Source organism: Pseudophryne corroboree, unplaced genomic scaffold, assembly GCF_028390025.1.
Source record: "Pseudophryne corroboree isolate aPseCor3 unplaced genomic scaffold, aPseCor3.hap2 scaffold_691, whole genome shotgun sequence".
Taxonomy (NCBI): Eukaryota; Metazoa; Chordata; class Amphibia; order Anura; family Myobatrachidae; genus Pseudophryne; species Pseudophryne corroboree.
The window spans coordinates 232,571-258,018 of NW_026970276.1; the positions used below are offsets into that span (position 1 = coordinate 232,571).

Below are 25,448 nucleotides of genomic sequence, written 5' to 3' on the forward strand. Positions count from 1 at the left end.
CAAGGCCCAGCAAGCCTCCCCTGCATGCTGGTACTATGTCCCCACGCAGGACGGTCCTCTTGTCCAGTAGAATCCTTGGGGTACCTGTTGAATAAATTATACTCACCAGATCCAGGGTACCAGGCTCCTCGTAGAATCCATTTGTAATCCAGGTACTTGATTAAAATAAAAAAACGGAGACCCGAGCCACGCACTGAAAGGGGACCCATGTTTTCACATGGGTCCCCTTTCCCCGACTGCCAGAAACCCACTCTGACTTCTGTCTAAGTGGGTTCCATCAGCCAATCAGGGAGCGCCACGTTGTGGCACCCTCCTGATCGGCTGTGTGCTCCTGTACTGACTGACAGGCAGCACGCGGCAGTGTTACAATGTAGCGCCTATGCGCTCCATTGTAACCAATGGTGGGAACTTTCTGCTCAGCGGTGAGGTCACTTTCAGTCAATTGTTACATCCAACCGACAAAACACATACCCATTTGTCACTGGCACATGGAACGTTGTCTCGTATTGACAGGTTCTTAATTGCTGATAACTTAATATCCAGGTTGCTGTGGTGGATATACTTGACATATTGATCTCTGATCATGCCCCTGTCACGCTGGCATTAACCCCCCCCCCCCCCCCATATGCACTCGACTGATCGTATTTGGAGATACCCACAATACTTGGCAGACTCGGAGGATTTTAAATTGTACCTCACCTACCATTGGACTAATTATGTAGATGAAAATATAGATTACTGGGTTAGACCTGATACCTTTTGGAACGCCTCTAAGGAAGTGATAAGGGGTCATATTATTAGTTATGTCTCCTGGAAAAAAAGGGAATCCAAATTGGAATACACTGCGTTAAAAGAGGCAATGTCCACGGCTTTTCAAACATACACTTCCACTCCAACAGGGCTTACTCTTACTGAGTACAAGCAGGCTAGGTGCATGCTTGAAGCTTATTTAGCCACCCAGGCAAAACACTCCTTAGACTTTACCAAGAATACATTTTATAGATGGGGCAATAAGGCTGGTAGATTACTGGCGGTCATTTCCTGGCCTCCCAAAAAACGACACATTATGACCGCTGTACACCACCCCAGGTCTGGTTGTATTATCACCAAATCTCAGGAAATAGTGGAACAATTTCAATCCTATTTCCAATCCTTGTTTAGCTCAGCACATATAGATACTGATATACAATCCCAGCTGCTCACAGACGAGGTATTACCCCCTCTTACTCGAGACCATAGAGAAGCTCTTGTAGGAAAAATAACGACGGAGGAAATGAACACTGTTATCTCCAAGTTACTTCATGGTAAATCTCCGGGTCCAGATGGCCTGTCGGGAGATTACTACCGCATGTTACAGGCCCAGATTGTCCCTGCCCTATTGGAATTGTTTCAAGCTATACATGAAAGGACCTTTATTTAATGAGGCATTTATTACACTTATCCCCAAACCGGCTAGGGACACCATTTTCTCTCCTCATACAGACCAATCAGTCTATTAAATGTTGATTACAAACTACTGGCCAAGATAATGGTGATGCGGCTCCAGTCCATTCTTCCTGATATACTCACCACAACACAAATGGGTTTTGTAACTGGTATACATGCGGTTAAAGCAATACGTATGGCGCTGGCGGCGGTGGCGGCATCCCAGTTTCCATGTGCAGACTCGAACATGCTCCTTAGCCTTGATGCAAATAAGGCCTTTGACATGGTCTTGTGGCCCCATTTGTTTACTGTGTTGGAGAAAAGAGGCTTTGATACGGGCTTTATTAATTATGTACGATACATCTACGACAGACCATCTGCCTCTTTATTGATAAATGGAATCAGGGGCCAACGGTTCCTGTTGGAAAGGGGTACCCGTCAGGGATGCCCTCTGTTGCCGCTGCTATTTAATCTGGCCCTCGATCCGTTGCTTAGGACACTGCAAGATTGGTCAGATTTTCGGGGTATAAAGGCGGGTGGACAGGAAATTAAGCTGTCTACTTTTGCGGACGATATCCTTCTGTATATATCTGACCCTGAGCCTTCCCTTGACTTGATCCTTGACATGATCCAATCATTTGGCCACATTTCAGGTTTTAGTATCAATATGGACAAATCTAAAGCGCTATTGTTATATGGTAGTGACATGTCCGAGTTGGTCCTCACACTTTCCCTTGCATTGGGTGTCCACTCATATTAAATATTTGGGGGTTATGGTGCCACGCTATCTGTATGAACTTTACAAACTCAATGTCAGTAAGGCCATACATACTCTAACTGACGATATCAAGGGATGGGAACGTCTTCCACTGTCATATCTAGGCAGGGCTAACCTGCTAAAAATGGCTATACCGCGCATATTATATCCACTGCAAACACTTCCCGTACTGCTGACCAAACTGGACGTCCAAACGATTAACAAGCTAATCAGAACCTTTATATGGAAGGGTGGCCGGGCACGTATTGCTTTGCATAAACTTGCTCAACCCAAATCCAATGGCGGTATTAACTTTAAAGGATGTTGTTGTTTATAACCATGCTGCGCTTCTGAGACACTTGAGAGATTGGCTGCAAAATAGCTCTGTATATACAAACACATCCTTCGAACAGAATTTTTTGGCACATGTGGGTCTGACTTGTTTTCTTCATCAACACGATTGGGAGATCCCGGACTGTCTAACCCACTTCTGTGGTCTACTAGGAAAATGTGGCATATATTGCGCCACAACGCGAAATTGAATCAATACTACTCCCTACACTTGCCGTAATTAAAAACCCAGATTTTCTGGATGGCATGGCTGCCCAGCCCTTTATAACATGGGGGGAGGCTGGTATAATATCGATTCGGTCATTGGTATCGGTGGAGGACCACCGTCTGCTCACCTTCTCAGAGGTTTCAACGAAACATGATGTGGTGGTCTCGTCCCCCCTTCCATTTATGCAAACACAATTTTACGTTAGGCATATCCTTACACATTTTGCGGAGGGGGATTCGACTAACCCTCTAGACAGCCTCCTACAGCACCCAGTACTGAAACACAAGGCCATATCCATACATTACACTTTTTTGAGGACAATATTAGATCACGCTACTGTGACGGGTGGCATGTCCAAATTGTTGACTCATTTTCCTGGATTGACCATACCAACAATGGAAAAAGCACTACTATACTCCCGAAAGGTCCTCCCAGCAAGCATGTACACTGAATTATTTCTTAATGTGTATCATAACACTTATCTATCCCTGCTACGTCGTTACCATATGAGAATGTCGGAAACACACTCTTGCCCAAGATGCCACCAGAGTGAGGCTGACACATATCATTGTTTGTGGGCATGTCCGATTGTACAATATTTTTGGCATCTCATTAGGAGGTATGCGGAGGCTAATTTAATAACCTATGTGCCCTTTACTCCTGAATGGGCAGTTCTGGGTATCATTGATCCCACTCTTCGCATGCCACCGGAATGTAGAAAACTACTGATAGCCCTTAGTGCGGCCAGGAAAAAAACTATTTTACAGGGGTGGTTGGATAGCACGCCACCACAGATACCATTATTTTTGAGTAAACTTCACCATATATTCAGGATGGACTGGGTGGAGGCTATTGTTGACAGAGGTAACCAGGTAGCCAAGTTCTTCAATCTCTGGGAATCTTATATATCCACTCTGCCCCCCACTACACGGCTACACGTCCATGACAGCCTCAAGAACACTACGTGGTATTTAACTAGAATGGCTGCGCAGGATCAGCCTCTATCTTTGGTTTAGGAATGGACAACTGTGGCGGCTCCCCCTATAGATACAGATCACTTGCTTTTAATGCAAAAGTCCATGTGGTATGCTATATGTGAAATTGCTATATAACCTCTAACTGTAATCCTCTTATAATATTGTATTGTGCACACTTTGTACATCTACAATGTATAATGCGATTTCAATGATGTCTCAATAAAAAGTTTATAAAAAAAAAAAAGATATCAGGTTGGTAAATACTATTGGCCGGTGGAAGTATAAGTAATTCTGTTTTGGAAATATTAAGTTTGAGGTGCGAGATTACATCCAAGATGAAACAGCAGAAAGGCACTCAGTGACACGGCCCAATACAGATGGTGACAAATCTGGGGAGGATAGGTAGATTTGAGTATCATCTGCATACAGATGATACTGAAATTCAAAAGAGCTGATTAGTTTCCCAAGAGATGGGGTATAGATTGAGATTCAGTTGGTACTCCAACTGAAAGAGGTAACAAAGAGATGGTGGATTCAGAGAAGCAAACACTGAAGAAGCGATTAAATAGGTAGGATAGGAACCAAGAGAGGAGAGTGTCTTGAAGACCTAGGGATTGTAGTGTTTGTATGAGAAAAAAATGGTCAACAGTGTCAAAAACAGCAGAGAGATCTAGAAGAATAAGAAGTGAGTAATGACCTTTGGACTTCGCAGTGACTAGATCATTCACTACTTTCCTCAGTGCTGTCTCTGTGGAGTGTTGGGAACGAAAGCCTGACTGAAGTGGGTCAAATAAATTGTGTGATTTAAGAAAGTGTGAGGCGAGTGTAGGCAAGTCTCTCAAGTAGAGAGAGGCATGGGAGCTGAGAGATGGGACGGTAGTTTGAGAGAGAGTTAGGGTCAGAATTTTGTTTTTTTAGAATGGGAGTAATCAGTGCATGCTTGAACAGTGAATGAAAGATACCAGTAGAGAGAGAGAGAGAGATTACAGATGTTAGTTAAGGTTGGGATGAGCACAGGAGACAGAGATTTACTTACTTGTTAGGGTATAGGCTCAAGAGGAGAGGTAGTAGAGAAGCAGGATGAGAAGAGTGTTAACACTTCACCTTCATTTGTGGGATCAAATAAGGAGAGTGCCAGAGTTGCCAGATAGAGAATTGAGCAGGTCACTGGCTTAGGAAAAGCATACCATTTCATATTGGATCTTATCAATCTAGTCCTTGAAGTAGGAGCAAGATCTTGCACCTTGATAGTGTCTGGTGGGTTGAGTGAGGGAGGTTTCAGAAGTGATATAATTGTTTTTAAAAGTCATTTGGGGTTAGAGGCTTGAGCAGAGATGAAAGTTTGGAAATATGTTTGTTTGGCAGAGTCCAGGGCACTTACGATAAGAGTGGTAGACAGTCTTCTATGTGAGAAAGTCGCTAGGAATACGATATTTACACCACTGACGTTCAGCTTTCCGTGAGAGTTTTTGTAGGTGTCTTGTTAATTTAGAGTGCCACAATCGACATCTAGGCCTATGTGCAGTGTGATGGGTTGCAGGAGCCACTTGGCTAAGGGCTATTTCTAGAGTCTGGTTCAGGTGTGATACAGCAGTCTCAGGAGAAGTAAATACAGAAAAAAGTGAGAGCAGTTGTTGCAGAGAGGTGGACAGTTCTTGCCACGCATGCCAGATCTAGCTCCCCCCCCCACCCCCCCGCAGACATGCGAAAGCATTGCATGGTGCCAGTGTTTTTGCGTGTTTCATGTCTGCAAAGGCAGATGGCTACCTGCCATGTTAAGGGTCACAGCTGCTGCGTGATGTCACGCTACCACCGCGACCCGCCCCAGCAATGGTCCAGAAATGCCTCCGTTATCTGGACTGCACACTCTTAAATGGGGTGTCAATGCCCTATTCTCACCCCCTCCAGGTATTAAACTGCATTCTGAAGAGAAAGCCGTTTAGGACGTTACAATTGCGTGTACTGGCGCATGCGCAGATGTACTAATATCACTTCATAGCGATTTTAGTACATCTGCATCAGGATCTGACTCAGGCCCAGGAATGTAATCTGAGAGAGGGAAAGGAGTGTTGGTGAATTCAGAAAGTGAGCAGTCTGGTGGGGTCTGGGACTCAGGGTCGACAGCACAAAGGTCGACACACTTTAGGTCGACACCAATTGGTCGACACACATTAGGTCGACAGGGTCAAAAGGTCGACAGGGTCAAAAGGTCGACAGGAACAAGGTCGACATGGAAAAAGGTCGACATGAGTTTTTTATGTTTTTTTGGTGTCGTTTTCTTCGTAGAGTGACCGGGAACCCGAATTAGTGCACCGCGTCCCCTCGCATGGCTCGCTTCGCTCGCCATGCTTCGGGCATGGTGCCTTCGCTCCGCTACCGCTTCGCTCGGCACACTTTACCGTTCCAATCGTAGTCCACGTGGATCGTTAAGTATGAAAAGGTTCAAAAAAAGAAAAAAAATCATGCAAAAATCATGTCGACCTTTTTCCATGTCGACCTTGTTCCTGTCGACCTTTTGACCCTGTCGACCTAATGTGTGTAGACCAATTGGTGTCGACCTAAAGTGTGTCGACCTTTGTGCTGTCGACCTGGAGTCCGGATACCGTCTGGTGAATACTGGATCAAGACAATGCCCTTCTGATGAGTAGTGGAGTCAGTCCATTGGGAAGAGCCAAGAGAGGAGGTTAGAGAGTAGTTTGAAGGCATGAGAGGCAGATTTCATATTATCAATAGCAATATTGAAATCACCCATGATGATAGTGGAGATGTTAGAGGATAGGAAGTGAGGGGGCCAGGCAGAAAAATCTTCCAGAAATTGTTTGGGCTGCCCAGGTGGATGACAGATAGCTGCATCATACAGAGAAAAAGGAGTGTAAATTTTGAAGGAATGCACTTCAAATTATGTGAAAGTGAGTGATGGAACCTGTGATAGAACTGTGTATAGTGAAAGATTGGAAAAGTAATAATCCATCCCCGCCTCCTTTACTGTTATCAGGCCTGGAGGTGTGTGAAGTAGAAACCACCATGTGACAGTGCTGCAGGGGATGCCATGTCTGATTGTATAAGCCACATTTCTGTTATAGCCATCAGGTTGAAATTGATAAATTATGAAATGGTCATGTATGGATGTTAATGTTACTTACAGAGCAGGCATTCCATAAGGCACATTTTAGTGATTTGGAGGGTATTGGGAGACATGTGTTTATGAGGTTGGCTGGGTTTGCATATTGCTGTGAATCAGGTGAATGAGAGTGGGACAAGTGGTTGGGTCCCAGATTTGGTAAAATGTCACCAGCTAATAGAAGTAGGAGAGATAAATACAGTTGTTGGAGATTTATGATTTTTTTTTATGGTGACCGGTTGTGGATGTTGTTGTCAAAGTAGAAAGATAAGTTAAAATCTCAGGAGTGTTAATATGAGGGGAGTGGATAATTGAGGTGGCAATGTGTTCAGAGGGCTAATTTTCAGGGAGAATGAAGGATGTTATTGTTTTAGTGAAATAACTATGGAGTGCAATGAAGAAAATCAATTTTTGGTACATGGTTATTTTGAGATAAAAGTAGTTCTTTAGGCTTAGAGTGTAAAGAAGTTGCAATATTTAAACACTGCAATATTTTTGAATCTCCCTTCCTGGAAAGGAAAACAAATCTAAACCCAAATTAGGAATTAGATATCCTGGGTTAGAATAGTAACATACAGATGGAGCCAGTGTTATCTTAGCTGGCCCAGGCGTGACTACGCGATCCATCCACCTAGTCACGCCAGGAGTACACAGAGACGCTCCCATTCAGACTGACTCTGCCCAGGAGCGCGGATGGAGGCACTCTCCATTCAAGTGAATGTGGCGCATCTCCGTCCAGGTGCATATCCCATCCAGACGGAGACGCTCACAGTGACTAGGTGCGCTTAGTCACACAAAGAGCCAAGATAATGGAGGCTCCATCTCTAGTACACATCAGCAGCAGCCATGTAAGCAGTAGGTCATGTGACATGTAAGCAGTAGGTCATGTGATATGTAAGTGGGTGTAATGATTATCCCAATAAGCCCCCGTGTACCGACCATATTATAGTGACTGTGGCTGATACACATACTAGATTATAGAACTGTCCTTTCTATATACTGGGATTTGGGGATTTAGACTTTGTAGCTTTATTTGGAAGGGAGAGTGAAGCCGGTCTCTGAGTTCTTTACACCTGAGAGGATTGTGCACCTCTTATATCCGATTGCTGCACCAACATGAACGTGACGCGGCCAGGACCCCATAGGGGACTGTGCTGACATGTATATCTGTGTGCGACTTCTGCTGTGCTACGTATATAGGGGGATCCAATTAGCCTGATTCACCCCCTTCACCCGGCATGCCGAATTCGCCTAAAAGTGCCCAATACCTGTCGGCCAGAGATCACTTTTTTTCAGCAAGATCCCCGCCTCCATAAAGTGCAGCGGAGTCACAGAGCAAATCCATCCTGCAGCTAATCTGATTCCCCTAGAGACTCAGTCGCACACAGATATACAAGTGTCACATTACTCAGCAGAGTCTCCTGGTGCGGCTCTACTCTGCATAAGTCACCTGATACCAGCAGAGTTGTACGAGACCTGTCATCTCACTCACGCCAGGCTTCTCCCACTGTGTGGTATATTGAGGCTGGCTGTATGAGAACACATCTGTAATAGCCTCTAATGATTATTATCTTTCCATAATTACATATGGCGTATAGCTTGGGCGTCACACACAGTGCAGATACAGTATTCAGTCTTACACATAATTATATGTATCTATAACAGCTATAGGGGCTTATATAATAGCCTGCAAGATGCAGACGTGGGAGCAATTTGTATTTCATACACAGATAAAGAACACAATAGTGTAATATTGTAGGGAGGATTCACACCCCACGTGTCCAAACAGTAATAGCAGGATAGTGTCCACGTCCCTCTCACAGTCCAGATAGTCCCACTTCCATTCTACCACCTGAATGTGACGGACAGTGACCGCCATACAAGCTCTTACACGTATGCTTATACAAAACAGAATGATGGAAACTCATAGATGTTACTTATAATCTTCTGGGGTCCACTCCGGGATTAGACATATAAGGGCGGAATTACTCAGACGGGAATATAAAACAGACAAAAAAAGCTATAATGCAATAATTAGCTGCAAACAAAAGCTTTTATTATGAAATCATACAGAGTATCCGCACCATATAGATGTAACATACAACAAACCACCGCAGATGGAACCCGGGTGACTCTAATGCACATGGTAATGTATATATATATATACATATATATATATAGGATCTTGTATCCCACAACACTCCTGATTAAGATGATCAGATGAGATAAGAATGGGAAACTAGAAGTGGAAACACATTCCTATGGCCGCCATATTGTCGTGCAGCAATATAGATAGCACAAACTGGCATTACACAATCACACAAAGCACAAGTTACAAAATAAACAACAGAACAAAGAACTAAGCATGTGGGATATATGTAAGAACTACAGGAGCATTAATGAAATGAGTAACAGGTCAGTCATCAGCCTGCTTGTGAAGGGCTCTAGGGTGGAGGCCTCTTGGACTGTGCGAGGCAGCAAGTTCCATGGCCAGGGCTACAAAGATAAAATTTTGACCCCCAAATGCATTATGGGAGTTTCCTGGTACTGCTGGTAACAGTCCTTTCTCTGCAGAAATAAACAAGTGAGGCAGTAAGGAGCTTCTGGTACCTTGGACCATGTAATGTTGGGCTGGGAAGGTCAGTTAGCCGATTATTAAATAGATTTTCCATCTTACAGGCAGCCGGTGGAGGGAGTAGAGAATGGGTGTTAGGTAACAGACTGGCTGCTGCATTCTGTACAAGCTACAAGCGGTGTAATTCTTTTGCTGGGAGACCCAGGTAGAGGACATTGCAGTAGTCTGTGTGAGAGGATACAAATGCATGTATGGCTGTAGGCAGGTCTTCTGAGGGAATCAAGAGCTCGATTCTGGCTATGGTCCTCAGATGGAAGAACGAAGATTTGAATGTGGCGGATACCCGATGTCTGTGTCAGCCACAATCCAGGACCACACAAAGTTTCCGCAGTCAGCATTTTGTCACTCTGAACCCCAAAGCATAAGTCATGATGGTTGGTAAAGCTGTAGTCTTGTCCTTTGTTTGTGAACTTCTATTACGTATCACTAAGACTGAGTCACAGCCAACTGGCATCATCCACCCCTGGAGCTCAGCTAGACAACCATTTAGGATGGGATGTAGTTAATATCCCGACATTCAGAATTCCCGACAGCCGGGAATGCCAACAGCACTCACCACAGCTATTCTCACTCGTGGGTGTCTATGACACCCATAGAGTGGGAATAATACCTGTGGTGAACACAATGAGCCACTGCGCCTGCAGCATAGCGAGAACAGGGAGCCCGCAAGGGAACTCTTTGCACTCACCCCACTGCTGGTATTCCACTGTTGGTATATTGACAGCCAGCATTCTGTCCACCGGGATAGCATTACCATCCCATTTAGTATTGGTGTTGGGTTCTCAGTACATGGAGCAAAAGACAAGTCATCTGCATAGAAGTGGTAGGCCAGGTCATGACGTCTGATTATTTCTACAAGTGGTAGCATGTATATTGCAAAAAGTATAGGAGATAGGATTGATCCTTGAGGAACAATGCATGGCAATGATGATTATACTCAAGAAGATTAAAATGGTTCCTCACTTGGGTAATGTCTAATGTGTTTAACAAGATCTGATTTATTTCCCACACTCAGGGAATGGAAACGGCTTCTCACCTGTGAGTTCTCTGATGTTTAACAAGATGGGCTTTACTTAAAAAACATTTCCCACACTCAGAACATGGAAATGGCTTCTCACCTGTATGAGTTCTCTGATTTTTAATCATATTTGAGCTCTGTGTAAAACATTTCCCACACTCATGAGCATGCAAATGGCATTTAAACTGTGTGAGTTCTCTGATGTCTAACAAGATGTGATTTACTTGAAAAACATTTCCCACACTCTGAGCATGCAAAAGGCCTCTCACCTGTGTGAGTTCTCTGATGTGTAACAAGATTTAATTTATTTAAAAAACATTTCCCACACTAGGATAAGAACCTTGAAAAACAATGCATGGCAATGATAAGTATACTCCAGAAGATTAAAATGGCTTCTCACCTGTGTGTCTTCTCTGGTGTGTAACAAGTTGTGATTTCTGTGTAAAACATTTCCGACACTCCGAACATGGAAATGGCTTCTCACCTGTGTGACTTCTCTGATGTTTAACAAGATTTGATTTCAGTGTAAAACATTTCTCACACTCAGAACATGAAAATGGCTTCTCACCTGTGTGACTTCTCTGATGTGTAACTAGATGTGCTTTACGAAAAAAATATTTCCCACACTCAGAACAGAAAAATGGCTTCTCACCTGTGTGACTTCTCTGATGTGAAACTAGATGTGCTTTACTAAAAAAATATTTCCCACACTCAGAACAGGAAAATGGCTTCTCACCTGTGTGACTTCTCTGATGTGTAATAAGATTCGATTTATTTAAAAAACATTTCCCACATTCAGAGCATGAAAACAGCTTTTCACCTGTGTGACTTCTCTGATGTTTAACAAAACACTTTACGTAAAAAACATTTTCCACACTCAGAACAGGAAAATGGCTTCTCACCTGTATGAGTTCTCTGATGTTTAATCATATTTGAGCTCTGTGTAAAACATTTCCCACACTCTGAGCATGCAAATGGCATCTCAACTGTGTGAGTTCTCTGATGTCTAACAAGATGTGATTTACTTGAAAAACATTTCCCACACTCTGAGCATGCAAATGGCCTCTCACCTGTGTGAGTTCTCTGATGCGCAACAAGATTTGATTTATTTAAAAAACATTTCCCACACTCTGAGCATGCAAATGGTCTCTCACCTGTGTGACTTCTCTGATGTTTAACAAGATTTGATTTCAGTGTAAAACATTCCTCACACTCAGAACATGGAAATGGCTTCTCACCTGTGTGACTTCTCTGATGTGTAACAAGATTTGATTTCCGTGTAAAAAATTTGCCACACTCAGAACATGGAAATGGCTTCTCACCTGTGTGACTTCTCTGATGTGAAACAAGAGCTGATTTGCATGTAAAACATTCCTCACACTCAGAACATGGAAATGGCTTCTCACCTGTGTGACTTCTCTGATGTGTAACAAGATTTGATTTCCGTGTAAAAAATTTGCCACACTCAGAACATGGAAATGGCTTCTCACCTGTGTGACTTCTCTGATGTGAAACAAGAGCTGATTTGCATGTAAAACATTTCTCACGCTCAGAACATGGAAATTGCCTCTCACCTGTCTTAGCAGGCTGATGGGTAATAAGCTTTGTGGGCTGCGTAAAACATTTGGAATCTATTGAACAGGTAAATACTGAATCTACTGTCAGAGCTGTAACAGATGCACCAACATCAGAGTGATCAGGAGAACATTTCCCAGGATCAGAGGGACCAGCTGATAGAGCTGGATGTATAATTGGGGTAAAGGGGTTATCTCCTGGAGAATCCTGTATTCTGTCATTATCTTTTATGTCACAATCCGGGGATAACATTAGATGTCCTTCTGAGATATTCCTGCTTGTGTGTCCATCTGCTGGAAATAAAATACATTATGGAAACTCAAATTGGCAAATAATTATAAAATGAGTAGACAAGACCCAGGATGTCATAGGGTACAATTGATAACACTGTAACTCGTACTATAGTGCTGGGTTTGCTTTAATGTTTAAAAAAAAAAAAGACTAAAATGCTTGGACTGGAGCTTGATCAACGCTGAAAGCTCATGTGGGATTACTAGAGGTGACATGGACGCTCATGTGGGATTACTAGAGGTGACATGGACGCTGATGTGGGATTACTAGAGGTGAAATGGACGCTCATGTGGGATTACTAGAGGTGACATGGACGCTCATGTGGGATTACTAGAGGTGACACGGACGCTCATGTGGGATTACTAGAGGTGACACGGACTTTCATGTGGAATTACTAGAGGTGACATGGACGCTCGTGTGGGATTACTAGAGGTGACACGGATGCTCATGTGGGATTACTAGAGGTGACACGGATGCTCATGTGGGATTACTAGAGGTGACACGGATGCTCGTGTGGGATTACTAGAGGTGACACGGATGCTCATGTGGGATTACTAGAGGTGACATGGATGCTCATGTGGGATTACTAGAGGTGACATGGGCGCTCATGTGGGATTACTAGATGTGACATGAGCGCTCATGTGGGATTACTAGTGGTGACATGGACGCTCATGTGGAATTACTAGAGGTGACATGGACATTGCTATAATAAAACACCAAAGAGAAAGTGTTCTGCTGTTTGCGCACTAATAAATAATATATAACCTTTATTTAGTACAGTAAAGTATGTAAGATAAATCAGTGATACATTAAACAGAAAGATAAGTATATAAAGAGGTGAATAAAGTAATAAAAAAAAATCCAAGTGTGTTTGTTGTTAGAAATCAGCATGTATATTATATTGGGTGTTAATTGATTCAGTGTTGGTAATCCTGTTCAGTAATAAATTACACTCAATAAATCTTATTCATACCAGGGCTGGCTAAATTACACGTTATATTCTATTGTGGCAGAGTTTCCTCCAGCTGTAATCGCAATGTAACGTCATATGTATAAACACTTCATGGGGGGAATTCAGTTGATCATAAAAACTCCCTATCTGTTACGCACACCAGTGCTAACAGGAGTATACCGGTGTATGAACAGAGAGGGATGCGAAGCAAACGAACTCACAGACAGTATAACATAACATACACAGGAGGTGATGGAATAACTAATAAACACAAAGTGAATGGAGAAGCCCAAAGGCTCAGGAACTGGGTGTCTCCCTAGTGTCAGGAATGCTCAGATGGAATAGAGCGGACAATGAAGCGCGATGTAGTGATTTAACATGTGGAGCACCCGAAATGTTGTTGCTAAGAGCAACAGAAAAAACCCCAAAGGGTTACCAACGGGTGTGGGAATAAACTCCTTGGTCAGAGATAGAAATATAGACACAATGAGAGTATCCACAATCCTAACCCCCACTTGCAGGGCACAGGTTCAGCTTACTGCCACTAAGCTGACACCTGGACGCCCTGCACAGTGAGGGAGGATTAAGCAAGCAGGTCTGAGAGTACAGCCGCAAACCTGCTAGGTTCACAGAATAGCAAGAGAACCCCAGCAGGTTAAACAACTGACTCCAGTCTTACTGTTAGGTCCGGATTGGCAGAATGAAGTACCGAATCCCAAGGCCTATTCGCAGTAAGCAACAAGTAAATACAAAGTCACACAGTACTAGCTAACTCTCTGGAACTGACTAACAAACAAAGATTCAGCAGCATTTGCCTAGCCTGAGAGGATGGTTTATATAGCAGGTGCTGTCCACGCCCCACTCAGACCTCACAGACTGTGAGCACAAAACCAGCGCCGGATTCCCTGCCGTGCACAGAGCCTGTAACCACTACACAGTAAAAACCCGGACCAGAGTATCAGGTGCGCTCAGGTTACTTCGCTAACACTTGCCTCCCGGTTGCCATGGCGACGTGGCAGCACAGAGCAGGAGATCCTAACAGTACCCCTCCTCTGACGAGGGGTCAAAGAACACCTACCACCAGGTTTATCGGGGAACTGCGAGAAGAAAGAGCGTATCAGTCTGGGGGCATGAAGATCACAACTGCGCACCCACGACCGCTCCTCCGGGCCATACCCCTTCCAGTGCACCAAAAATGACAGCCGACCCCGAACCATCTTGGAGTCAAGAACCCTTTCAACCACAAACTCCCTCTGACCCCGTATCAGAAGAGGAGAAGGTCTTCCACTGGAAGAAGGATTACTAACCGCCAGTTTTAAAAGGGAACAATGAAATGTTTTATTGATACCCAATGAACGGGGCAGATCTAACTGAAATGCCACCGGATTGATAACCCTGGTGATCTTATAAGGGCCGATGAACCGGGGGCCTAACTTACGAGATGGCTGTCTTAACTTCAAATTCTTGGTGGACAACCAGACGAAGTCTCCTAATTTGAAGCTCCAGGGTCTTCTCCGCTTATCAAAAAACCCTTTTGGTCACTAATGACACAGACACAAGGGCTTTCTTCACTTTCCGCCAAATACCTCTAAGGGCCGAAACCACAGAGGAACCACCAGGCGTGGAATCCAGGGGGTCAAAAGAATTGGCCTTAGGATGATGCCCACACACAAAGGAAGGGAGAGATCCCTGTAGCATAGTGAGCCGCGTTGTTATAGGCAAACTCCGCCATGGACAGATGAGCAACCCAGTCAGTATGACACTTGGAGACATAACATCTGAGGAACTGATCCAAGGACTGGTTCACCCTCTCAGTCTGCCCATTAGACGGTGGATGGTAGCCTGACGACAAGCTCACAGAAATCTGGAGATCAGAACAAAATGTCCTCCAGAATTTGGCCACAAACTGGGATCCACGGTCAGAGACCACATCAAGTGGCAACCCGTGGAGGCGCACAACATGCTGCATAAATAACTCAGACAGGCGTCTGGCCGATGGCAACCCAACCAGTAGAACGAAATGCGCCATCTTCGAAAACCTGTCAGCGACAACCCAAATGGCTGTCATCCCCGAGGATTTGGGCAAGTCCACCACAAAATCCATGGAAATGTGGGTCCATGGCTTAGATGGAATAGAGAGTGGATGTAATGGGCCGACAGGAACCCCTCTAGGAGTTTTATTTCGGGCACAAACGTCACATGCCCGAACCCACTGATCCACATCCCTAGCCACCGAGGGCCACCACACCGCCCTAGACAGCAACTCCCGAGTTCTGGCAATACCCGGATGCCCTGCCGACCTCTTGGCATGGAATTCCAGGAACACTCGCTGTCTTAACCTAGGAGGCACAAACAAGAGACCTACCGGAAGGTCTGGAGGAGCCTGCTCCTGTGCTCTAAGGACTAATGACAAGAGGTCCTGGGTAATACCCACTTTAATACATGATGGAGACACAATGGGCAATGGCTCCTCGGTGGTCTCTTGGAATGGAGCAAAACTCTGCGAGAGCGCATCAGTCTTGATGTTTTTTGACCCAGGGCGATATGTTATAAAAAAAATTAAAGCAAGCAAAAAACAAAGCCCATCATGCCTGCCTGGCATTGAGCCGCTTCGCTGACTCTAAATATGCCAGATTCTTATGGTCGGTGAGAATTGAGACCATAAACTTAGCCCCCTCAAGTCAGTGTCTCCACTCCCCGAGTGCATCCTTTATAGCCAACAATTCCCGGTTACCCACATCATAATTCATCTCGGCAGACGAAAATTTTTGGAAAAGTAAGCACAGGGATGAAGGTGATTATCAGACACCCCCATCTGAGAGAGCACTGCCCCAATACCTATCTCAGAGGCATCCACTTCCACCACAAAAGGATGCTCTGGATCTGGGTGTCGCAGCACCTTGGCCGAGAGAAATGCCCTTTTGAGACGGGCAAAGGCCGCTTTGGCCTCACAAGACCAGTGAGCAACATACGCCCCTTTCTTAGTGAGTGCCACCAAGGGGGCCAGTATAGACGAAAATCCAGCGATAAACCGTCTATAAAAATTCGCAAAGCCCAGAAAACGCTGAAGCGCCTTCAAACTAGTGGGCTGACCCAATCCAGGACTGCCTATACCTTAGAACCCTCCATTTGGAAACCTTCTGAGGAGATAATATACCCTAGAAATGCGATTTGCTGGACTTCAAATTCGCACTTCTCCAGCTTCGCCCCAAGCTGGTGGTCTCTGAGTTTCTGGACGACTAAGCGTACATGCTTCCAATGTTCCTCCAGGGAATGGGAGAAGATTAGGATGTCATCTAGATAAGCAACTAAGAATCTATCCAAATATTCCCTGAGCACATCGTTCATGAATTCCTGGAAGACTGCCGGGGCATTAGAGAGCCCAAAAGGCATCACCAAATATTCATAATGCCCTGAGTGGGTATTAAAGGCAGTCTTCCATTCATCCCCCTCTCTTATTCGGATTAGATTGTAAGCACCGCATAGGTCAATCTTAGAAAAAATGGTGGCAGTACGAAGCTGGTCAAACAAAACCGAAATGAGAGGCAGTGGGTACGAGTTTTTAATCGTAATACGGTTCAATTCCCTGAAGTCGATGCAGGGTCGCAATGAACCGTCCTTTTTACCCACAAAGAAGAACCCCGACCCAACTGGGGACTGTGAGGGTCTGATAAATCCCTTAGCCAGGTTCTCCTGAAATTACTCTGCCATAGCCTGAGTCTCAGGACGTGACAGGGAGTACAACCTGCTCTTGGGAAGCTTAGCATTTGGCAACAAATCAATGGCACAGTCATAGGGGCGATGGGGAGGTAGTACCTCCGCAACTTTTTTGGAGAACACATCCGCAAAATCTGCATAACATCCTGGCAATCTTAGCTGCGAGAGCCTGACTGGAAGGCTCGAGCAACTCCTGAAACAATCACTACCCCAACTAAGAATCTCCCCAGAGACCCAGTCAAATTGAGGGTTATGGGCCCTTAACCAGGGTAACCCCAAAACCAATGGGGCAAAAGAACAGACAGTCACATAGAAAGACAATTTTTCAGAGTGTGTGGCTCCAATAAACAAAGGAATTTGGCTGGTGCAGGAGGTAATTTTACCCTGGGATAATGGTTCCCCGTTTAACCCACAGATCTCAATCTCTGATGCCAAAGGTACTGAGGGAACAGAGTGTTCCAGGGCGAATTGACGGTCCATGAAAACCCCATCGGCCCCACTGTCAACAAAGGCCTCAGTCTTGACAGTTTGACCGAGGATCTCCAAAGTCACCGGAATGAGAAAAGTCTTTTTGGGAAATTCTGACTTCTGGCCTGACAGGATATTTCCCATCACCCTCAGGCCCTGAAGTTTTCCGGCTTTTCTGGGCATGATACTACAACATGACCTTTATTCCCACAGTACAAACACAAACCCTGCTGTCTCCTCCGCGTCTTCTCACGCCCCAATCTGCATAGGCTCCTCGGAATATTCCTCAGAGTCTGAGGTTCCCTTGGGAAAAAAGGAAACTGACGTCTCCCTTTCAAGCCTATGCTCTCTCAGCCGTCTATCCACCCGGATGGATAACTGCATGAGCTGATCCAAGCTATCAGGCGAGGGATATTGTACCAGTTGGTCCTTTATCTGGTCAGAAAGGCCCCTTCGGTACTGGTTTCTCAGGGCTGGGTCATTCCACTGGGTATCATGAGCCAACCTCCGAAACTCCGTACTATAAACCTCAGCTGGCCGTCGCCCTTGCTTAAGGACCGTAATCTGAGCCTCGGCTGAAGCCATCTTGTCAGGGTCATCATACAAAATGCCCAGTGCCGTAAAAAAAGCATCCACATTTTTAAGCGACGGAAAGTCAGGCTGCAACCCATATGCCCAGACCTGTGGGTCTCCTTGTAGCAAGGAAATCACCATGCCCACCCGCTGAATCTCCGACCCAGAAGACTGCGGCCTAAGCCTGAAATATAGCTTACAGCTCTCCTTGCAACAGAAGAACTGCGTGCGATCTCCAGAAAAACAATCCAGGAAATTTACTTTCGGCTCCTTAACCCCTGAACTTGCCGCTGTTGCTGTGGGAGCTCCGCCTGCGGGGTGTTCATTTTTTTTTTTTTTTAAATATATTTCTTTATTAGACAGCCACAAAGTCACAACATACATTGTCAGATTTTAAAGTACAAGGTTATTCAGCAGTGACATACAGTCAAATTCCAGTATGAATAAAATACAGAGGATTGAAGGCTGTACAGTTTTTTGTTTTTCTTTGTAAGGGAAGAAAAATAGATGCAATTCACATCAAATAATGCAAACTCAGCTGTCTAGTAATAATGGTAGTAGTAGTACCAGGAGGGGGGGGGGGGGGGTGGGAGGGCGTTTAACACGCGTGCACCCCCTCCTCCAATAATAAGAAACATACCAAACAAATGAGTTAAATATCACATCAGTTGAGGGAAAGTAGGGATAGGAAAGAGAAAGGAAGAAAGAAAAAAGAAAGGAAATAAAGGAGAAAAGGATATGTTAGAGAGCAAAGAGAAAGCATTAGTACCGAGGTACCATAAATGGTTAGCGTTCGTTGCCGGGTGGGGGGGGGGGGGGGGGTCAAATCCTTATTCTGGGCAAGGAGAGTAGCTCATGGGTTTGGAGTGAATATTATACCATGTTAATCCCTAATGAGGAGTGTCTACGCTGTAAACTAGGCATCTCATTTAAATTCATCTTTCATCCCACCTGTGGTCAAGTAATGGTTCCCACTATCCGACTAGTCCAATACCATGTAGTGTCGCGGAATACCTTCCAGATACATTCACGCCTGTCTAGGGGCAAAGTCTCTATATAGGTTCCCCATTTTTTGTGGAAAAGCTTCACTCCATTTTCAATTTGAAAAGTGGCCATTCGCCTCTCACAAAACAGTATATCTAGTAAGGCAGATTCCCATTCTCCCATTGATGGAGCAGTTTTATATATCCAGTGTCTCAGTATCACCTGTTTCGCCACCGTGACCATCACAGTCAGTAGCGGGATCATAGAGGCAAGGTCAAACTGCGACAACCAGGATGAGGAGTCCGCGAACAGCAACGGGCCCACCTCTTCTGGAAGGGGTAATTTAAGTAAACGGGATAGATATTGGAGAAACTTACGCCAGAACCGTTTGATTTTCCTACATAACCAAAAATTGTGCGTGAGGGATGCTCCACTCTCTCCACATTTAGGGCAACTGCCCGTCTCACCAGGGCGGAAGTGTTGTCTTTGAGAGGGGGCTATATACATCCTGTTTAAAGTTCTTAAATGTATTTCCTGTAGTGTGGCGGATTTTAGAGCTTTGAGGACCAGTTCAGTGTTCTTAGACATCTCGTCCATCGCGGATGCCTCCGGGAGTTCCCGCCGCCATGAAGCAGAGAGAGGGGACCAAGAGGGGGCTGACACCTCAATCAGGTCACTATATAGATAGCGAATTTTGAATGGGTTATGTCTACAAAACGTGAGAGTATCGAGTATTGTTTGAGGAGAGGCCTTTTTACCCAGGGGGTCACCTAGGGAGGTAATGTAGTGGCGCGCTTGGAGATACATAAAGAAATTAGTGTGGGGCAAAGAAAATCTGTCACGTAGTTGCTGAAAGGAGAGCATCTGGCCACCAGGATCAAAGACATCCCTGATAGAACAAATTCCTTTACCTTTCCACGTGTAAAAGTGTCGATTGTCTAAGGAAGAGGGGAAATTAGGGTTGCCCCATAAGGGAATATACGGTGACTCAAAGGGGTTAGTATGGAACAATTTATGAATGGAGATCCAGGCCCTATAAGTGTCCCAAAATAGAATATTAGTCTTTAGTTTTTGGGGTATTTTGGAGAGTGGTGTGTGAAGCAACGCTGCTGGGGAGTAAGGGAAAAACAATGCTTCTTCCAATTCCAGGTTCGTAGATAGAGCTGATCGGAGCAGCCAGTCTGAGGCAAATTTAAATAGTGCTGCTCTAGCAAACATCGTCACATTGGGCATACTCAGACCACCTTTACGTTTGTTAATATAAGTTCGGGCTTTGGGCATGCGAGGCTTAGCGTTTTTCCATATAAATTTTGAAAATATTTGCGAGCAGAGTAGGGAGTCTTGTTTAGTAATCGTGACAGGGAGCATTTGGAGCAAATATGCCAGTTTAGGGAATATAACGGATTTTATCACGACTATTCTGCCTAGTAGAGAAAGTTTAAGATCTTTCCAGGTTTCTAGTCGTGTTTTGATTTGTTGGATAATGGGAGTGTAATTGAATGTATACAGCCGGGAGAGTTCTGAAGGGATATAAATACCCAAGTATTTTAGTTTAGTAGGGGTCAGCGTAAATTGAGAAGCGAAATCAGTATAGATGTGGGGGTCTTTTATGTTAGTCAGTGGGAGTAATTCAGATTTATGTGTGTTTATACGGTAGCCAGCAAAGGTACTAAAACAGTGTATGGTGTCGAAAATAGCTGGTATCGAAGTACGGGGGTTGGAAACAAATAAAATCATATCATCTGCAAATAATCCAAGTTTAACTTCTCTTTCTCCTACCGAGATCCCCGAAAAGGTTGGTAATTGTCTCAGTGCTATGGCCAGTGGTTCCAATGCAGCCACAAAAAGCAGAGGGGATAAGGGGCATCCCTGTCTAGTCCCCCTATGGATCATTAGGGGCCGTGATAGATATCTGTTTGTGAAAATTTGTGTAGATGCATTATGATAGATAGTGCGTATAACGGCTATAAATCTGTCAGGAAATCCGAAGCGTTGGAGTGTCTCAAACAGATGGTCCCACGCCAGATCAAACGCCTTTTCGGCGTCTAAAGACAATAGGAAGTTGGGATCACCCGTCTCCACCTCGCTCAGGGACTGTATAACTGTCTGAACCTTACGGATATTGGTTACAGAATGTCTGCCTGAGATAAAACCGGTTTGGTCTTCATGAATCATTTCAGGCAGGATAAATTTTAGGCGATCTGCCAACAGTTTAGTAAACAGTTTGTAGTCTACATTAAGCAAGGAGATAGGGCGATAAGAGGACGGGAGTAACGGGTCTCTACCAGGTTTGGGTATAACTCGAAGCAAGGCCGAGTTGAAATACTGTGGGATAGTAAGGTTGGAAAAAATAGAATTAAAAAAGGCCGTTAGAGAGTCCACTATTTTAGGAGAGAGCAATTTAAAGAATTCTCCGGATAAACCATCTGGGCCCGGGGTTTTCAGTGGTTTAAGGTTTTTAATAGCCTCTGTCACTTCAGTGACAGTGACAGGGGCCATGAGAGAGTCTGACTGATCTGGGGAGATCTGAGGCAGTTGTATTTTTTCCCAAAAGGAGTTTTTAGTAGGTTGTTCGATGTCACTGTGTGAGTAGAGATCGGTATAAAAGGAGTGAAAAATATCTGTGATCGCCTTTCCTTCAGATTGTATACCAGAGGATGGGTCTTTCAGAGCAGTTACATGTTTGGGCCCCTTATCAGATTTAAGCAGATTGGAAAGCATTCGGCTAGGCTTATCTCCATATTGAAAAAATGTATATTTCCCTGCAATAAGGAATTTATTATCCATTTGTGTCAGAGTGTGATCAAATTGAGTCTTAGCGTCTCTATATTTCTGTTTGTTAGATAGCGTGGGTGAGGATTTAAACTTTTGAAATGAGGAAGTGAGTTCGGACTGTGCCGTCCTGTATGCGGCGTCTTGTTCTCGTCTATATTTCGCCATGTATGCTATTATGTCTCCTCGTAAGACAGCTTTGGCTGTCTGCCAAAACAATGCAGGATCAGACGCGTGGGTTGAGTTATTAAGTGCGTAAGATTCCCAGGATGTCGTCAGCATAGTTTTAAAGTCTGGAGAAGCCGCCATTTTAGCAGGGAATCTCCAATGGGAATTAGTACCTAAAGTGAGTCTACCCTGTAGTACTATCGATATAGGGGCATGGTCTGAGATGGATATGGGCTTGATAGTTGCCTCAATGATCCTGGTGGACAGATCAGTGGAAATGAAAAAATAATCAATACGTGAAAAGGAATTATGGGTTGAAGAGTAGTAAGTATATTCCAATTCTACGGGATTATGAAGACGCCATATATCAATCAGTCCCAGTTGTGCAGACATGTAACTTAGGTTGATCTTGGGAAGTCGGGTCCTCTGAGACGAGGCACTCTTCTTGTCCAAGACCAGAGAGGACACCATATTCATATCTCCTCCAATAATAAGGGAGGTATGCGAATATGGGCGTAGAATATTTGTTATATCTAGATAGAATGATTTATCATAGACAGCTGGGGCATAAACGTTGCACAAGGTCAGTCTGGTGCCCTCCAAAGTTATATCTAGGACAATGTATCTACCCAGAGAGTCAATAATCTGATGGTGTACGTCAAAGGCCACCCCCTTACGAATGAGGATCGCAACCCCTCTCGCCTTAGAGGTGAATGAAGAAAAAGCTACGACTTCTTGTCTAAGCATGGTGAGTTTAGCGTGTTCAGCGGGGGTCAGATGTGTCTCCTGAAGCATAGAGACATCCGCTTTTATTTTATTTAAGTAGGTAAGGATACGTCTCCGTTTAATAGGAGAATTAATACCCCTGACATTCCATGATATTATGTTAAGTTGTGACATTTATACCACCAGTAGGAGAACACATAAGGGCCTTATCAGGTCCTGAGACAATAAGCCTCCTTATATAAGTAATCCAGAATATCATGGACACAGACTGTTCCCACCCCCACCAGCTAAGCATCTTCAGGGAAGGAGGAGCAGAGAAGAAAAAAGAAATAGTCAGAAAGTAGAGAAGAAAGTAAACATAGAGGTTAAGACAAGAACAACATATGGGAGCGTTCCCACCAGTATACATCAGTATATACTGTATGCATGGGCTCGCTGCAATGTAGAACATCAATAAAAAAAAAAGAGAATAACAGCATAACCAACAGGCAATACCTAGAATGAACTTTAGAAACATCTTTATGACCCTTATATAAAGAGAATGGAGTGATAACTAAATTAACCCGGTAGCAGTTAAATCAAATCAAATCCACCCCGCAATAGAAGAGAAACATCAACTATATCGATCTACCGAATAATTTGAACTAAGACCTGAAATCAAGTTCAACTGTTATCGTCGTCTCTGCTTGGAGGAGACGAGTGTGAGGCTGAGGGTGACCGCATGGATCCTTCCAGCTCCGTCATAAATTCCTTAGCTGAGTCCACTGAAGTGAAATCTTTCGGACCTTGCGGGGTGAAAATGCGCAGCCGCGCAGGATAAAGTAGGGCAAATCGTATACCGCTTTTCACTAGGTGAGAGCATAATGGAGACATTTCTCTTCTGGCTCTAGAGACTTCTGCGGAATAATCCTGGAAGAGAAACAGCCGTTGTCCATCCCAGTGAAGTGGGCCCCGGCTTCGCGCCGCAGACCACATCAGTTCTTTATGTTTAAAGTTTAAGCATTTAAAGATAACCGGGCGGGGTCTGGTTTGGTTAGAGTCGCGTGGCGGACCCAGTCTATGAGCTCGCTCAATCTCCATCGAAGACAGGTCTTCCGGGATGCCTAGGAGGTCGGAGAGTAAAAACTTTAGGAGATCAGGGCCTTTCAGTGACTCTTTAAGGCCCACAATTCTCAGATTGTTACGACTCGAGCGATTTTCCAGGTCGTCTATCTTCATCATCATATGTTGGTGTGAAGATGTTAAAGATACGACCTGTTCCTTGAGATCTTCGATTTCTTTGAAATTGGCTCCAATCCTATTCTCATTCACGGAGATTCTGCGAGTCATAGACCCAAGCTCTGATTTAAGGTCTGATACCGCAGTCATAAATTTGTCCGCCTGTGCTTGTAGTAACGGTTCCACGGTTTCCTTGATTGCTTTCACTATTTCCAAATAGGAAGGAGGGGCGGGGGGGAGCTTTTGGGGCCATGGTAGATGATGATTCAACTTCGTGGTTGAAACCGACAGGGTTGAAAGACAGCGGCGGAGAGACGGGGCTCGGCTCCCTGCGTTTATTTCCACTTCTATTTCTTTGTGGTTTTGGTGCAGAAGAACTTAAAAATTTGTCCATAGTAGTAATTATGAGCTCCTGAGGGTCGGATAGGTGGGATGGTATGCCTTTGGTCATGCAAGAGTGCAGAATTCTACATCACAACTGCTGGTGGTGCAAGTTCACATAACGCTGCGAAATGTGTCGACTACAGGCAAACTGAGGATGGGCGCAGTTCGCCAAGTTGTCAACGGGATGTAATTGTGTCAACCGGGTATAAATTTGATGTCGCCAATCTATGCAGGAGGGCGAGCAGGTTGATTTAGAGAGCGTGGCAAATATACTCAGTGGTGTAATATATCAATTATAATGGCAATCCGGCCAGCGGCATCGCCGTATGAGCACGCCCACGAAAGAGTAATCAGTAAGTAATGGATTAGTCGTTCTCACCTCTCACATACGTGGCGACAAGAGGGGGGTAGTGGATGTAATTCACTTTGTGGCAGCAGACTGGAGAAACAGCACCGCTTCTGAGAATCAATAGTGATGTTATATTCCCTTTTCTCCGCAGTGTAATCTGGAAGTTGGCCAGCTCGGTGGAAGGATTTGACCAGCTGGGGATGGAGGGAAGTGAGGCTTAGTAGGTCTGTAATGTTAGTGTGCCAGTTGATCTCCTCCAGCCCTCCCCTTTAACTGTGGGGTGTATAGGGCTCCCCAATTGCACAGATCCCTGCAATCCCCACTAACTGCAGCAGCTTATATTGTCAGGGGGAGAAGGGTATAGAGAGGAGACTGCAGAGAGGAGACTGGAGGGGAGACTGCCACCTCACCAAGAGTCCGCGTCTGGCAGGGAGAGAGAGCCGCGCTGCTGCAGGACCGGAAGTCCGGGGTGTTCATTTTAATGGACATCTCATTAAATTGTCGAGTCAGGACCTGCACCTGATCGACCACCTGTTGCAAAGTATTTTGAGGGGTATGCTCACAAAATTTCAACAGGAGTAGGGCTGTTGAATATGTTACGCACACCAGTGCTAACAGGAGTATACCGGTGTATGAACAGAGAGGGATGCGAAGCAAACTAACTCACAGACAGTATAACATAACATACACATGAGGTGATGGAATAACTAATAAACACAAAGTGAATGGAGAAGCCCAAAGGCTCAGGAACTGGGTGTCTCCCTAGTGTCAGGAATGCT

General features: G+C 44.7%; 1 protein-coding gene across 1 annotated transcript in view; it reads right to left on the reverse strand.

Annotated features, from left to right (window-relative positions):
• LOC135037952 (zinc finger protein 585A-like) overlaps positions 1 to 25,448 on the reverse strand; it is a gene marked incomplete at its 3' end in the record, with an annotated part of 152,620 nt that overhangs the window by 99,702 nt on the left and 27,470 nt on the right. The window contains exons 2-3 of the mRNA XM_063954600.1: positions 11,395 to 12,357; positions 10,970 to 11,312 (exon numbers count right to left, since the gene is read on the reverse strand). Coding sequence (XP_063810670.1) covers positions 10,970 to 11,312; positions 11,395 to 12,357 — 1,306 coding nt within the window. The remainder of the gene's footprint in view (positions 1 to 10,969; positions 11,313 to 11,394; positions 12,358 to 25,448) is intronic.